At 45.4% G+C, this 16,299-nt stretch overlaps 1 protein-coding gene across 2 annotated transcripts in view; it reads right to left on the bottom strand.

Moving 5' to 3' along the window:
- The window catches only part of LOC144109465 (excitatory amino acid transporter-like), a 32,133-nt gene that overhangs the window by 11,046 nt on the left and 4,788 nt on the right, over positions 1–16,299 (bottom strand). For both annotated transcript variants that reach the window (XM_077642275.1, XM_077642276.1), the window contains exons 3-6: positions 12,250–12,381; positions 8,357–8,646; positions 6,316–6,358; positions 3,609–3,696 (exon numbers count right to left, since the gene is read on the bottom strand). In XM_077642275.1, coding sequence (XP_077498401.1) covers positions 3,609–3,696; positions 6,316–6,358; positions 8,357–8,646; positions 12,250–12,381 — 553 coding nt within the window. The remainder of the gene's footprint in view (positions 1–3,608; positions 3,697–6,315; positions 6,359–8,356; positions 8,647–12,249; positions 12,382–16,299) is intronic.

Here is a 16,299-nt window from a genome sequence, read left to right as displayed (position 1 = left end):
TTTGGTAAGGGGTAAACGCTTTAGCTATTAGTATGTTAGCGTAGGACTGATAAAAGCTAACCGTGTATTCAACAAACTCTCCGTAATGCTATAAATGGGACTAAACTAGCAGTAGAAATAGCTGTAGCACTAATAAAAGCAGCTTAGTGCCTAGCAAAGTCTAAGTAAAAGTTGTCACTTTTTACCTCCAAAGGTAAACTGCTGGATTAGGAACATATAGTATAACAGGGCGCAGGTGTAATTTTGTGACGGCTCTTGCGCCAATGGATAAGGGCGAGAACGAGCTGATTGAAATAGAGATGAATTTAATTACTGCCGCTGTTCCTAGAGACCCAGGATTTCTTTGGCACCGAAAGTAAGGGAGAAGGAAGTACAGAAGACTGGGTCAACAGGACTTGTCGGGCTAGTTGGTTGATCATAATGCAAAAAAGACGAACTGCGCAACAAGAACACGGACGAAAGGGAGGCAGACGCACACTAACGCAGACTTACAACTTTACTAAAGGAAGGAATACAAGGCAAATATATATAGCGATCCCAACGGACTTCAAATCTGATCAATATGGCACGTGACAATCTGCCCAGGCGATAAACAGACCACACAAGAACCAACGCTTACAAGATAATCTTATACCGGGCCGGCCCTTTCTATGAAAACAAAAAGCAAAGGAACGCTTAGCGACAGTGCACTCTTGAGAATTACGCGTTCTCCAAAGTAAGAAAATTCAAAACAAAACCACACCACTGTAGCCATCTGATACCACTGAAGCTCGAACCGCTTACAAGCGCAGGTGCTGACACCAAAACCAAGAGACGAAGCACACCCCCTTTTGAAAGCAAACAAAACGGGAAATAAGAACAACCACATCGGTTATCGTCAAAATCAAAAAAACAGTGAAAAAAGGCACCAGGTCAAGGCACCCTCCCCCTTTTTTAAAACCGTTGTTGTCTTAAACTGTTGTCCCGTCTTTCATCTTTTTGTTTTTTAAATGACTCGGTGCCTATTTTCACTGTTTTTGTGACGTAGCTTCTTGAGCTGATTCATGGTGTTTTTACCCTTTTGACCTGGTGCCTTTTTTCACTGTTTTTTTTTTATTTTGACGATAACCGATGTGGTTGTTCTTATTTCCCGTTTTGTTTGCTTTCAAAAGGGGGTGTGCTTCGTCTCTTGGTTTTGGTGTCAGCACCTGCGCTTGTAAGCGGTTCGAGCTTCAGTGGTATCAGATGGCTACAGTGGTGTGGTTTTGTTTTGAATTTTCTTACTTTGGAGAACGCGTAATTCTCAAGAGTGCACTGTCGCTAAGCGTTCCTTTGCTTTTTGTTTTCATAGAAAGGGCCGGCCCGGTATAAGATTATCTTGTAAGCGTTGGTTCTTGTGTGGTCTGTTTATCGCCTGGGCAGATTGTCACGTGCCATATTGATCAGATTTGAAGTCCGTTGGGATCGCTATATATATTTGCCTTGTATTCCTTCCTTTAGTAAAGTTGTAAGTCTGCGTTAGTGTGCGTCTGCCTCCCTTTCGTCCGTGTTCTTGTTGCGCAGTTCGTCTTTTTTGCAGAAGACTGGGTGCTGCTACCGCGTGTATGTTTTCTTAGATGGCCCTGAATGTCATTTAGGTAACGCACCAAAGTTCCTGCTAATGGTGATATTGCGTCCAATTACTTCTCAACAAAATGCAACATAGCTAAAACGGAGTGCTAAACCATTCATTATGCGCTTTGTGCTCTTTTGAGGTGACACAACTGAATAACCATTGCTTAAAGGGACGCTGAAGTTGGACTGTATAGAACATGAACATGCTCTTGTGCAGCATCAAACGAGAATTCAGTGGAATCAATACGACTATTCTCCAGGCAAACCTTCTAGAAATGCTGTGAAGGTTTTCCCACCAGCCTAACGCCAAACTTCGACTTGCCTTAGGTTTACTGAAAAAGTGAAGAATGCAGTAGTAAAAAATAGTTAATCTGAGCACAACGGATAGCATCGGTGCGCAGCAATGCCGAGGCAGAATCCACGTATTCGTCCTAACTAAGCCAAATACGAACCCTTATCTTCCCGTCATTCCCGCGGTGGATGAAGTGCTCTTTAAGCAACTCGCACAGAAGGTGGGGCTACTTCTTCCTCAAGGAAACTTTAGTGTGAAAGCCCTACTCCAGACGTACCAACCCCGGGCAAGAATCTTGTCTAAAGTGATCGGAGCAACTCGAACTAACTCGGGTAAGTTCGGAGGAATGTCGCGCCAGCTGTAGCAAATGGGAGGAGGGCGTATAGCGCCAGCTGCCGCCGAGTGGAGAGAGGTCTATGAAGAGTGGGAAATGCGGTTGCGTACACATGGGGATTCCAGAAAGAAGAGACGCATAATGAACACGTGCAGTCGCATGTCTACTCGGCTTCCTTTAACGCCCTACCCTTTAGAGAAATTCTGAGTATATATCACTGATAAAGATCCTGCTTTCCCGGAAAATGGAACCTTTAAAGCTATAGAAAAGGTAAAATAAAAGTCACAGACTATTAATGCTATCCATGTGGCAGAGTATGTCTAATGGGCGGCCTGACCAAGTCCACCAGTCACCGTATGGCACGCCGAAACATCCCTTTACTCTCCCGACCCCTCAACTCTGACGACCTTAGTTGCCATCTCGCCACCCGTCGCCTCACAAAGACTCGTTCCCCCTCTCTCTCCCCTCTCTCTCCACTTTCCCCTTGCCCTCTCCCGTTTCTCTCTATGCACTGTGCCTCCTTTCCGCCGAGGATTCACACGCCGCCAACGCCAGACACTTTTGCCCTAATGTGGGTTCTAATGCTAACTCATTAAAATAAAGTACAGTTACCGCCATCTACGCCCGTCTTTTGCAAGCAAAACTGCGATGACGTAAAGAGTTCGTTTTTCTTTTGGGAGTCCCAGAGGCTTGGCCACACCGCTATTCACTTCCTAACGGTGATCATGGAGTCCTCCTTGACCTTGACGTCATGAGCTCGAATCGAGTAGTGGAGGGGAAAAATTTTACATTTTTAAAACAAATTTTCTCAACTATTAGTACGTCTTTTGTGGCCGAACAAACGTGAACGCAAACAGAAAGAGCCAGAATCGATATTTATCAAGAACAAAAATTGGACGATGCTGCTTCAGTGCCCCTTTTACGCCCACTAGCAACATCATTTGGCATGGAAACTTTCTCCAGCTGCTCCTTATTATTTTTGTGTAGTAGAAACCCAGAAAGTCTGGGAAATCGCGTTTAGTTCGCCAGGCTTCCACCACGCGCCGCGTGGCGCTGCACACTAAAAATCACAGCAGGAATTTCCTCTGTCCAGTACATCTCACTAATTACCTATGGCCGTCGAAGGTAGTGGGTTTGAGTCTAGGAAGCATTCTATATGTCGGATTTTGCAGCGAGAAGGAAGTGTCGTCTATGATAATCGCTATTTTCGAGGCGAATCTCGCCGCACTCTCTACTTTTCTCGAAACTACAAATTAAAAACATCCCTATTGAGCTGAGTTCGCTAACAGCAACCAACAGATGGCGCTAGTAGCTGCCGTCCGGGAAAACTGGACATGAGCAGTAGTTTTATTATTATCGATGCGGATCTTTTGCAACGTAGCAACTCGCCTTCGAGACTGCCCGGTGCACGACGGCCTTGGTCGAACTGTAGAAACTTGTTCTTGGTGGCGTTGCTCGTCGCGGCTTTGGTTCGTGTCTGCGACAGATGGCAGCACTATTCAGACGCAGCGTCCGACAGTCGCATTTCAGAAGCCGCAGCTACTTTAAACAGCACCGCACCGATTCGCGAATTTCTCGTGCGTATGAGGTGTTAGAGCCTTAACCGTTGTGCATTTTAACGCGAACCTCCTAATGATACATCAAATCATTAGAATACTGTCCTAAGGCAACGCATTAACTAGGTTCACCTTTGTCCGTCAAGAACCAACGTAGTATTGTGGAACATGGTTTGCGTGCTCGCCTTGAAGTCTGAAAGTCCTGAGTTTGATCCGCCTTCTCACATCATGTGGCACCCTCTGAGAAGGGGCGAAAATTCGTCTGCTACTGGTTGAAAACAAACGCACGTTGGAGTCGCCGGCGCGATGCGGTTCCAGGAGGAGTCAACTACGCCTGCGGAGTGACAAATGAGTGCTTGACAGCTGCCGCCATCTGTCGCATGCTCTTGTCACTGACATGAAGTGCGCATGCGCAGTTGGTGCTGGCGCCTTGTTTCCAATCTCTGGAGCTGGAGGAGGACAGGCGCACTTGAGCAGAGCGGCCATGACAAAACGGCGGATTCCACGCACCTTGGGAAGAAATTTTATTTGTCTTTGATACCACGGTGACGCATCTGAGATTCTTGGGAGCAGTGCTGTCGGTTTTATTTATTTATTTATTTTACCCTCAAGGCCTGGGGCATTACAGAGGAGAGTGGATTAATGAGATAAATACAATACAGAAAAGAAAACGCGAAGCAGACAAATTAATTTTCGACATATACAATGCTGGCTAATGTGGTTCTAAAATGAGTAATGTCTACAATGCTGGCAATCGATCCGGAAAGGTGGTTCCAGTCTTCGGATGTTCAAAGAATGAAGGAGTTGCTGCATGTTCTCGTCCTGAGTGGTGCCATTCCAACCATGTGTGCGTGGTCCAGACGAGATGAGATGTACGAAGGCAAAGGGATGAGTGCGCTACGAATCTTGGGACAAATATGAAAAATTTTATGGAATAATCATATGCGAGAAAATTTCTGACGAGACGCCAATGAAGGTAGGTTTAGCATGCGTTTCATTGATGATATGCTAGCAGTACGGTGGTGGTCATGCAGAATGAAACGAATGGAGTTATTCTGGACAAACTCCGGGGCATAGGCTAGGTTAGCACAACTAGGCTCCAAAATGAATGCAGCGTATTCTAGTTTGCTACGGATTGGTGTCTTAAACAGGAGGACTTTAAGTGCGCTGGGGGCAGAAGAAAAATTACGGCGAAGATAACCAAGCATGCGATTAGCATTGTTAATTATGGTGTTAATGTGAAGGGACCAAGTAAGATCAGAAGAGATTTCGATGCCGAGATAACGATAGGAAGTGACACATTCGAGCGCACTGTCATTTAGGTCATAGTCACTAGGACTGCAGGAATTTCTAGAAACACGTAAGGCTTTACCTTTAGATGTATTAAGGTCCATTTTCCACAAGTCACACCTATTAGTAATAGCATCCATATCATGTTGCAACGCATTAGTATCGTCCGAACTGTTAATTTCCCGAAAGACAACACAATAATCAGCAAATAAATGAATGTTAGAAGATAAACGGGCAGGTAAGTCATTAATGTATATTATAAACAACAAAGGACCTAACACAGAGCCCTGGGGCACGCCAGAACCAATGGAACATTATGAGGAGTTGCGATTGTTAGATGATACAAATTGGGAACAGTTTAAAAAATTGTTCAAGCCAAAGGAAGATGTTAGGTTCAAGATTTAGTTAGCTAGTTTGAAGAGGAGGAGTCGATGACAAATTTTTTCAACAGCTTTCTTGAAATCAAGAAATATGCAGTCAGCTATAGAGCCTTTATCAATGATAATATGAAGACTGTGAGTGAATGATGCTAATTGTGTTTCACATGAAAGAAATTTTCGGAAACCATGCTGGGTGCTGTTGAAGAACGAGTTAGTTACCAGGAAGTTAGCGATATGGGAGTACAGGATGTCCTCTAGTAATTTTCAGGGGATACTGGTTGATGAAATTGGGCAGTAGTTGAGAGGAGAACTTTTGCTACCTGATTTGTAGACCAGAACCACCTTCCCGACTTTGCAGTCAGCAGGAAGAGTGCAGGAGTCGATGAACTGATGAAAAATCTTGCAAAGCATAAGTGATTAGCACGCTCGGGTGCTTTTCAAAATTTGCGGTTAATTAGGTCAGTACCGGGGCTAGATGATGTTTAACGCCGACAACGGATTTCGTAGCTCGTGAGCCATATACTGCTTTCGCTCTAAAACCCCGCCGAATGCGCATATATATGTGCAGCTGGCTGCCGGAACAAGAACGACAAGCAAGGCATTTGTGGCGTATAGTAGTGACACTTGTCACAACCATTAAATGCTGCGATCTCCTCGTTGCAACTACTGGTTGATGTTAATGCAGTGGCGGTTTAGATCATCTAATGGCTCTTGTCCTTTCGTTATTCTTCGTTACCGCTGTCCCAAAAGATGCCCAGTCATCTAAGCCTCCCACTGAAGTCTATGCAGTATTTTACTTGATGCCTACCAACATATAATGAATAGAGAGTTTCTGTAGGCATAGACGCCAGTGCGTGATGCCATACTCACCAAAAGCATGAATGCTTCCACGAAGTTGTCCGGAATTGCATTCCTGAAATGGAGTGGGGAAAAAATAGTGCACAGAGTAAGTTACAGGACACATGCAGCGGAGCATATCGTCCTTTTAACCCCCTACTGATGACATTCCCAATCGCTGGCGCTCCACATAATGGTGCTTTGAATTTGAAAAAAAAAAAAGATCCTGCAGCGCGTCAAGGTTCAAACACTCACATCGAGTCACTGGAAAGGCTGAAGTGTGGTTAAGGAAGACTCACAGAAGAGAACATTGATCACTTGGGAACTGCTCATTATATCATGATATGTATCTGTACTGCTCGACGCGCGCAGGTTTTTTTTTTTTCCCACTATGTTTCGTACATTGCGCTCTTCCGAAAATCATCTGTAGAACGTAGCGTCTCCACGCATCTTTGCACATACCTCATACTGTCACCACTGATAGTTTTCTACCCGTGCAATACCGAGGCATGGCGCTCCATACCTCACTAAATTAGGCAGTTGTTAATTTAACTGAGGCAATGTCCTTCTTGATTGCAGGTCTATATTGCTAGTCGCTAGGAGATTGCGTTGTCTCTAGAAGACAACAGCTGCGGCCAGATGGCGGCTTGTGTGCTGCGTTAGATGCTAGTGCTCTGCAGGATGGCTTAAAATCAAAAATACAGTGTCTTGCGACGCGTAAAAAAAAGGTTTACATTTAGAGGCAAGAGATGGAATTTTGAGCTTGAAATACAACGGGCCACTATTTTACAGCTTTTACAGCACAAGTGATACACTCTGTTTATGAATTCAAGACAGGGCATCAATAGTTTTGTGGTTTATAGGGGATTAACGTCCCAAAGCGACTCAGGCTACGAGGGACGCCGTAGTGAAGGGCTCCGGGAATTTCTACCACCTGGGGTTCTTTAACGTGCACTGACATCGCACAGTACGCGGGCCTCTAGAATTTCGCCTCCATCAAAATTCGACTGCCGCGGCCGGGATCGAAACCGCGTCTTTCGAGTCAGCAGCCGAGCGCCATAACCACTGAGCCACGGCGGCGGCTTTCAGGGCAACAATAGGGCATATTCTTATCCAGTGTAAGGAAAATTTTTTGCTCCTGTACAGTTATATTCTTGTGCGTGTCGTTGCCTCATAAGGCGCTTATAAATTTGCTCTGCAGACTTTATATAAACTTCTAATATAACATTACATTCCTATTAATATATTTTTATATTCACTGTCTATTGACAAAAGTCTAAAAAAAGGTTTGTCCACAAATCTATAAACTATAGGATTTCTATAGAAAAATTATGGAAAGTCTATAAACTTATTGACAAAATTCTATGGACTGTGTATAGACTGTGTAAAAAAAATGACAGGGTTTTTAACGCCTTTAAACCAAGTACGACGTGAGAAAGTACTTGGTTTCCAATTAGCTTGACTATTGCCTAAACACTGCGTTATCTTGTCGAATTCACTTGACTGTTGCCTAGACACTGCGTTACTTTTCCTCCAAGACAATTTCTTTTAAACTTTCGTACTATGCCACTTTCCACTAGCCGTACAGTATCCAAGTCATTTTGAGTACTTTCAGCTCTAAGGCCAAAAGCCTGTAGACAAGGGTCAAAGGTCAATGGCCGAGGATTCAGAGAAATTGAAAATTGGTTTTGGGGGAACAGAAATGACGTATTAACTGTCTCACATCTCTCGGCGGATACCTGAACCGCGCCGTAAGGGAAGGGATAAGGGAGGGAGTGAAAGAAGAAAGGAAGGAAGAGGTGCCGTAGTGGAGGGCTCCGGAATAATTTCGACCACCTGGGGCTCTTTAACGTGCACTGACATCGCACAGCACACGGGCGCCTTTTGCGTTAAGCCTCCATCGAAACGCGACCGCTGCGGTATGGTTCGAACCCGGGTACTCCGGATCAGTAGCCATGCGCCCTAACCACTGAGCCACCGCGGCGGGTGGCTTCAGGGACGCATCGGCTGTTTCGGGATTGCTAGCGAAGTACTGCTTTCGCACACTGAAATTTCCGTTAGGGTGCCCACGTGCCTGAAGATATCGAGCAGCGTGTCGACGCCCAGCGACGCCTCCAGCTTCGGGTATGGCGGCAGCTCCTTGGCGCCGACGCCCGGCCCGATGAGCAGCGCCAGTATGACGCCGCACAGGGCGGCCCACACCGTGGTGAGCACGAAGTAGGCGAGCGCGCGCAGCGTGAGGCGCGCCCCCTGCGCCGTCGGCCGGCCGCCCACGGCGCACACCACACTCGTCATGCACAGCGGCACGAGGAGGCACAGCAGGAAGCGCTCGAACATCTCGCCGGGAAGCCGGAGAAGACTGAGCTGCGAAACGAGCCGCGTTCCTTGTCGAACGGCGTGGGCAAGCCTCGCAACTATTACAGGAATGGTCTATATACTGTCAATACACCGTGGGCAAGCCTCGCAACTATTACAGGAATGGTCTATATACTGTCAATATACCGCGGGCAAGCCTCGCAACTATTACAGGAATGGTCTATATACTGTCAATATACCGCGGGCAAGCCTCGCAATTATTACAGGAATGGTCTATATACTGTCAATATACCGTGGGCAAGCCTCGCAACTATTACAGCAATGGTCTATATACTGTCAATACACCGTGGGCAAGCCTCGCAACTATTACAGGAATGGTCTATATACTGTCAATATACCGTGGGCAAGCCTCGCAACTATTACAGGAATGGTCTATATACTGTCAATATACCGTGGGCAAGCCTCGCAACTATTACAGGAATGGTCTATATACTGTCAATAAACCGTGGGCAAGCCTCGCAACTATTACAGGAATGGTCTATATACTGTCAATATACCGTGGGCAAGCCTCGCAACTATTACAGGAATGATCTATATACTGTCAATAAACCGTGGGCAAGCCTCGCAACTATTACAGGAATGGTCTATATACTGTCAATATACCGTGGGCAAGCCTCGCAACTATTACAGGAATGGTCTATATACTGTCAATATATTGTGGGCAAGCCTCGCAACTATTACAGGAATGGTCTATATACTGTCAATAAACCGTGGGCAAGCCTCGCAACTATTACAGGAATGGTCTATATACTGTCAATACACCGTGGGCAAGCCTCGCAACTATTACAGGAATGGTCTATATACTGTCAATAAACCGTGGGCAAGCCTCGCAACTATTACAGGAATGGCCTATATACTGTCAATATACCGTGGGCAAGCCTCGCAACTATTACAGGAATGGTCTATATACTGTCAATAAACCGTGGGCAAGCCTCGCAACTATTACAGGAATGGTCTATATACTGTCAATAAACCGTGGGCAAGCCTCGCAACTATTACAGGAATGGCCTATATACTGTCAAAACACATTTTATAGACTATGTCGCCTTCCTGTAGACATTTCTTTTTGTCTATTCAGAGTCTATAGACTGTCTCTAAAAGTGTATGGCTATAAATCTATAGATCGTCCATAGACTGTGATAGGATTTGTATTGCCTAAAGACTTCTTTAGGGTCTGTCTTAAGAGAGTCTGTAGGCTTTATATACAGAAGTCTATGGACAGTCTATTTGTATTGCCTATAGACTGTTCTTTAGGGTGCGTCTTAAGAGAGTCTATAGGCTTGATAGACAAAAGTCTAGGGACAGTCTATACTGTCCATAGATAGACATTATAGACGGTCCATAGACTTCTTTATATAAAGCCTATATATAGACTCTCTTAAGACAGACCCTAAAGAATAGCCTATAGGCAACACAAATCCTCTTACAGTCTATAGACTTCTCTTTAGGGTCTGTCTTAAGAGAGTCTAGAGGCTTTATAGACAAAGTCTATGGACAGTCTATACTGTACATAGACTTCTGTCTATAAAGCCTATTGACTATCTTAAGACAGACCCTAAAGAACAGTCTATAGGCAATACAAATAAAATTAGTCCATAGACTGTTCTTTAGGGACTGTCTTAAGAGAGTCTATAGGCTTTATAAACAGAAGTCTATAGACAGTCTATAGACTGTCCATATACTTCTGTCTATGCGTCGTGCTGTGCAATTTCTGACGCCTAATTAACATATTTGCATTGGTTTTCAAGTTTCTTTAATTACTATAGCATCAGTACACATCCCAAACACATGTTACTAAGTCATATACACACAGCAACGTGTTCATTAGGTGTCCCTCTAGCACTCTTGAACTAACGACCCTTCGGAAGTCAGTGAAGTACGTAAATTAGGATGTAAAGCCAACTAACACGGTTGGAATGTTTCTGTACTTGCCGCAACAGGCAATACAGAAAACAAAAAAAAATCGTCCTGGCCTATGCGTTGCGTGCCCGCGTGGAACGCAGAGTGCCTGGGTTTGAGCCGCAATGCCGGCCAATTTTATTTTGGCGAATTGTTTTATATTCTGATATACGCCCGTTAAAGGAACCTCCTCGCGAATTTTTGCTTCATTTGCCCCGAGCTTACCCAAGTAACTAACGCGAGCTTACCCAAGTTACTCCGAGGCTTCACACAAGATTTTTGGTTGGAACCGTGTTAGTGTTTTATCACTAAACTGCTGCGCGCCGGTAACCGCGTGGCTTGTTTATGAACTGACAAGCACCGGCGGCGGTGGCTCTCTCGACGAACTTGGAAACGCGCAAGGCGGCTGCTGCAGCCGGCAGCGGCAGGGTATTTATGATAAAAACAGCCGGCATGATTATGCGGAAGGGGCATGGTGCAGAATGCGACGCGTGTTGCAGTATATGCACTAGGGCATCGGAGAAGTGGCTATAGTAGCTTGGGCCACGATACTATAAAAAATCTTTGCTATCACACGGCAACTAAAGCTAAAACATTAGCGTTACACACTCGTCCTGCAAGTTTTTAATGCGGAAGCATTAGAACCCCCATGTGGGGAAAAACTGGCGGCCGTCCGGTGTTCTCTGAAGCTTCCGAGAACCAGCTTGCCACGTGTCACTGTTGAAATGTGCCGAAGTGAAGAGAGAGAAATGTCCCTCTCAACTTGAAGGGAAAAAGGGAGAGAGAGGTCGGAAGGTGGCTTCCACGGGAAGAAGCCAGAGGGTGGGTATCGTAAACGAAGGAGGCGCTGACACGGGCGGAGGGATGCTATCTGAGGGTGACGGCCACCCTCAGGTTGCGGCCGGCAACAACCTGGCAGGTGGCTACCGTGAAAGGCGGAGAATCAGGAAGAAAATGAGCAGACCGGCGGACGCGCACCGAATGACACTCTTCCGTTCAAGTGGTTGTGTTTGTGTGGGAGCCAGCCCCTGAACCGAGTGTCGTGGGATACTGAGATAACACATAGATTAGAAGAGCGAGTGTACAAGGGAGTCATGTGTAAACAAGTAGAAAGAAGGCTAAGTGTGCGATAAAGGTGGATCTAAAGAAATGTGTTCTGTGTTGTGTCTTGCAAACGGGAATGAAGGTCTAACGCTATATGCATTTCTGCCGGATTCACCCGCCGATCGACTGTCAGTTCTTTTTTTCACTAGGTGATGGCCCTGACTTCAGCATATCCATCCTTTCCAGGTACCTGGGTTACGCAAAATAGAAGTGGCGATGCGGTCTGTCTGGAGAGGAGAAGTGCAAAGCTTCCAGATGCTTCCCGAAGTGGCGTCACGTGGTCACGTGATATCAGCTCAAGCCCCAAGACCGGCACGTAAGTGTTGGCGTCGTTTCGTGCAAGCGACGCGAGATCAGCCAACACGCTTTTGTTTAACAGCTTACGTTGCAAATAAGAACGCTCAAAATGCACATGATCATCCAAAAGTATCTAGTCAATCAGCGTTCATCTTGGCTTACAGCGAAGCTATTAGCTAGAATGAGGCCTTTTGTAGTTATAGTTAAAAGACAGTTAAAGTTGTAGTTAAAAGGCAGTGCAATTCGGAGCTGAAAACGGTTATCGCTTGAAGTACAAGTAATTAAACTGACCTGGCGGGCAGACAAGTTCGATGGATTTAGGATGGCCCCCAGAGCGAAACCCGCCATCAGGGACAGCAGGACAAGGATCAGCACGATGTTGTCCATGAAGATGCCACAGATGTCCCTGTGTTGTTCTATGTCCTGCGGAAAAGGAGACAGAAAACAATGTGTACATCGCAGTCGCCGCAAAGTTGTCAAAGCGTTTAACTGTCGAGTTCACTTGATACCGTCTGATCACAAGTTTCTGAGCACCATTTCGCGTGGGGCAGAATGTTTCACAACTCCAGAAATTCTAACTGAGCCGGTTCAAGTCTTTTACCATTGTCACTTCATGTAAATGATCTTGTGCACGCAATTAAAAAAAAAAGAAACTGCAGTTTAAAATTTCGTCCACATCAATTCAATGAAATTAAACCTTCTAATTTCATATTTATTGCCTAGTTAAATGGCCCAATCTGAAGGGCGTTAGGTTACACATGGTGGCGATAGTAAATTCCTGTAAGCATGCTTTACCAAGTCGCTTTCGGGCAGTGAAGACCTTTTTTACCAATTGGCGACTAATGCACTGAAGTAATCCATTGAGCGTAAGCGTCTCTTCGAACGTCATGATTCACGTGCAGGCAAGTGTTACATGGTGACTGCTCGTATGGCACATGCATCGATTAAACAGCTCGTTATGATTAGATGACAGCAATAAGGAGATGGTAGAGAAAAGGCAGGTAGATGGGTTTCCTGACAGCACAAAATGAACAAGAAAGGGGGAATGCTCAGGATGCTTGCCAACCTTTCGATAAGAGGACTTGTCTTCTTCATTATTGGTGGGTTTTAAATAGCGTTTCACTCCTTCACAATAAGGACTCAATGCATGTAGTTTTGTCAGGACAGGCGCGTAATCTAAGACGAATTGAGATTATACTCTCTTTTTTTAAGCAAGAAGCCCTCGAAATTTGAGGGCCTACTCTATTGCGTAATTATCGCATACGCCACACCCGGAGCTCCTATTTACTGCGGACTTATCACTGTCCCTGTCATACGTTTGTTCCAAATGAAATTAGGATTGTTGATTTTTTCCGCAACAATTGTAATAACATGCCTTAATTGGCTATCTTTTCGAGATCATGTCTGCCTAATGGTATTAGCACTAATTTTCTGAACAACACAATATCCTACTTCCAAAAAACAAATTAATTACGGCCAACAAACCCATTCAATGTCGGCCATCACTCTTTGAACTCGCTAGCCACATTCTTCAAATCATCCTATTCATGCCATTCATTCTGTCATAGCTTGAAGGAACCAATGCTTTCTGATTATCATTTCCTTTAGCCCTGTAGCCCTGTATTTTTATCATGTGTAATGCTACTACGTTGTATGCCTGCGTATAGTATTTTTCTGAATGTAAATAATACCGGCATTTGATGACAACAGCGGCTTCCTAAACGGCTCCGGCGGAAGAACTTCCGGTATCTTCGGCGCAGTGTTTGAGTTCGTGCCGGAGCAGACGTGACCACGTTTGTGGGCTCCCTTTTGCCGGCTTTCATTGCCTGATTGAAACCTCGAGTGAATATTTCAAACAGTCAGACAGCCAATATTAGAGGCGGCAGTGAGACCGCAAACGGGCCAGGAATCTTCCACTTAGGAAATCACTCCTGTTAACAAGAAGCATGGAATATTAGAGAACTGGTGCCCGCTTTTACAGAGAGCGCGAACAACGCTACCAATTGAGTAGAGGGCGCTGCTGTAGCCTTGCAGGCCACCTTCACACTGATAATGACGGTCATGCGTTGCAAGTTGAACGTTTTTCTGTTTTCTTTTCAGTAGGGTGAGTATTACTCGTGTGTTTCACCATTTCACCAGAGATAAGGCCTCCGCCGTAATCGATTGAACCTACAACGCCTATCACGGGCAGAAAATACCCGACAACGAAAAAAAATTGCGGGCCATTTAACATGGTTAGGCCAAATGCGAATAAGGTGGTTGGTTTGGTTTGGTTTATAGGGGTTTAACGTCCCAAGTACTCAGGCTATGAGAGATGCCGTAGTAAAGGGCTCCGGAAATTTCGACCACCTGGGGATCTTTAACGTGCACTAACATCGCAGAGCACACGGGCCTCCAGAATTTCGCCTGCATCGAAATTCGACCGCCGCGGCCGGGATCGAGCCCGCGTCTTTCGGGCGGGCAGCCGAGCGCCATAACCACTCAGCCACCGCGGCGGCTCGCGAATAAGGTGCACTTCGGTTTCTGTTCAAGGATCAGTTTTGAAGGTCAAGCAGGTTTCAGACAAAGAGGAGCGAAATCGGACTTAAGTTCCTCCTTAAGGGCATTACGTTACTCGTTGATGGGTTAATGCCAATATGTGCGGATTAGGCCATTCTCTACTTTACATTCATATATCGCTGGGAGTCCTCATACCAATCCTGGCGCAGTGGTGTAGCGCCACTGCCACGACATGAGGCTGTTTCAAACACAGCCACCGGTGGACCTTGTGCGGCCCAGGTTGGTTGCTCTTCCCGAGCGACCAATCATTAATCTAACTGCCACCTGCGACTGTGGGCATGGTGGAAGCGGACATACAACGCCGAAATCGGCGATAGCGGGCTTAGCACTAGCGCAATTGAAAGAAAAAAGAAAGTGTTACGTTAGTAGTGCTGTTTATGTTGGGGAAACGCATACACCTTGCTCTAAGCATGGTTGTGAGCTCGACAGAGAAGTGAAATCAGAACGCATTGCTAATCCAGCTAATGAAACATGCGCAGAGCAAGCCTGCGAACAAAAAAAGAAAAGTGAGCCAGAGACCCCTAAATTTTCTACAGCAAGCCCCTCACGTAAAGGACGCCGCTATGCCCACTTCTTGTACGTGACTCCAAACCGGAAATGGTTCAAGAGCCAGGTGGCAGTATTGCTTATTGATGATGATGATGATGGATTTTTATGGCGCAAGGGCATCTATGGCCAAAGAGCGCCATGGCACAAGGTATCTTTCAAATTCTCAAGGTGGGGTCGAAGACCCATTGCTTATTATTTATTTCAGAATGCTGCGGGCCACTGCTTGGCCCAAGTAGGAATAATTTACATTCTTACATAACCAAAAGAATAAAATTATACAATATTAGCAGCACAATTAAGGATACCGAAATAATAAACCAAAATAACAAAATCATACAATATTAGCAGCACAGCGATACAAAACATACATATAAACAATATTAGCACGTAAGTCGACGATGTAACGCATCAGAAAAAATTTGTGAGGAAAAAACAGGTGCCGGTAAAGAATTTCAATCTTGCACTGTTGTAGGAAAAAAAACTGTATTTAAAACTGTTAGTTTTGGCGAAAAGGGGAGCAAGGGAATGCTCATGAACGCCCCGAATCCTTCTCACTTGTGCACAAAGCAGTTTTTTTTTTTCTACAGTCTAATGCTCAATTTATCGATACGGCCACTGATCTTTGCACTGTCTGTTCGCGCTCAAAGCCGCCGGCACGCGGCTTTATCATTTGCTTGTGACGCGAGATATGACACGAGCTACCTCGAATGATTACAGCCACGCGCAAGTGCTTGTTATTTTGTTCCATATTGTTGTAGTTTCTTTGCCGCCTTATCTTTAAATTGAGAGCTGCCGAGAGCAACAGGCATTCTAATCGACGACCGCAGAACACGCTTGTTGCTATCGCAGTCACCGTGTCCTACTATGGGCGTTAATCAGCCCAATAGTTTTTTTTACGGAAGCCATTTTCGCTGTTTTCCTGACTGCCGGATTGTCACCACCACTACCTGGCAATATTGTTCACTTGTCGCATTCTGGAATATCAGTAAATTTTTTTCAACGTATTAATCATCTACCATAGTTACACGCATTTAATTATCGCCCTAACAATGCGATTTGTTTGCACGATAAGCACAAAGCACTCAGAAGCATTCACTGGCAGTCTGCGGTAGCTCCAGCACGAACCAGTAGCTTGCGTTCGCCGACAGAACTGCCGCTGCTTCCCTTACGGCGCGGTTCAGGTGTCCGCCGATATGCGAGACAGATACTGCGCCATTTCCTTTCTCCAAAAAC

Source organism: Amblyomma americanum, chromosome 11 (genome assembly GCF_052857255.1).
Source record: "Amblyomma americanum isolate KBUSLIRL-KWMA chromosome 11, ASM5285725v1, whole genome shotgun sequence".
NCBI classification, from domain to species: domain Eukaryota; kingdom Metazoa; phylum Arthropoda; class Arachnida; order Ixodida; family Ixodidae; genus Amblyomma; species Amblyomma americanum.
Note: the sequence above shows the minus strand (reverse complement) of the source record. Positions and strands in the feature narration are given on the sequence as shown.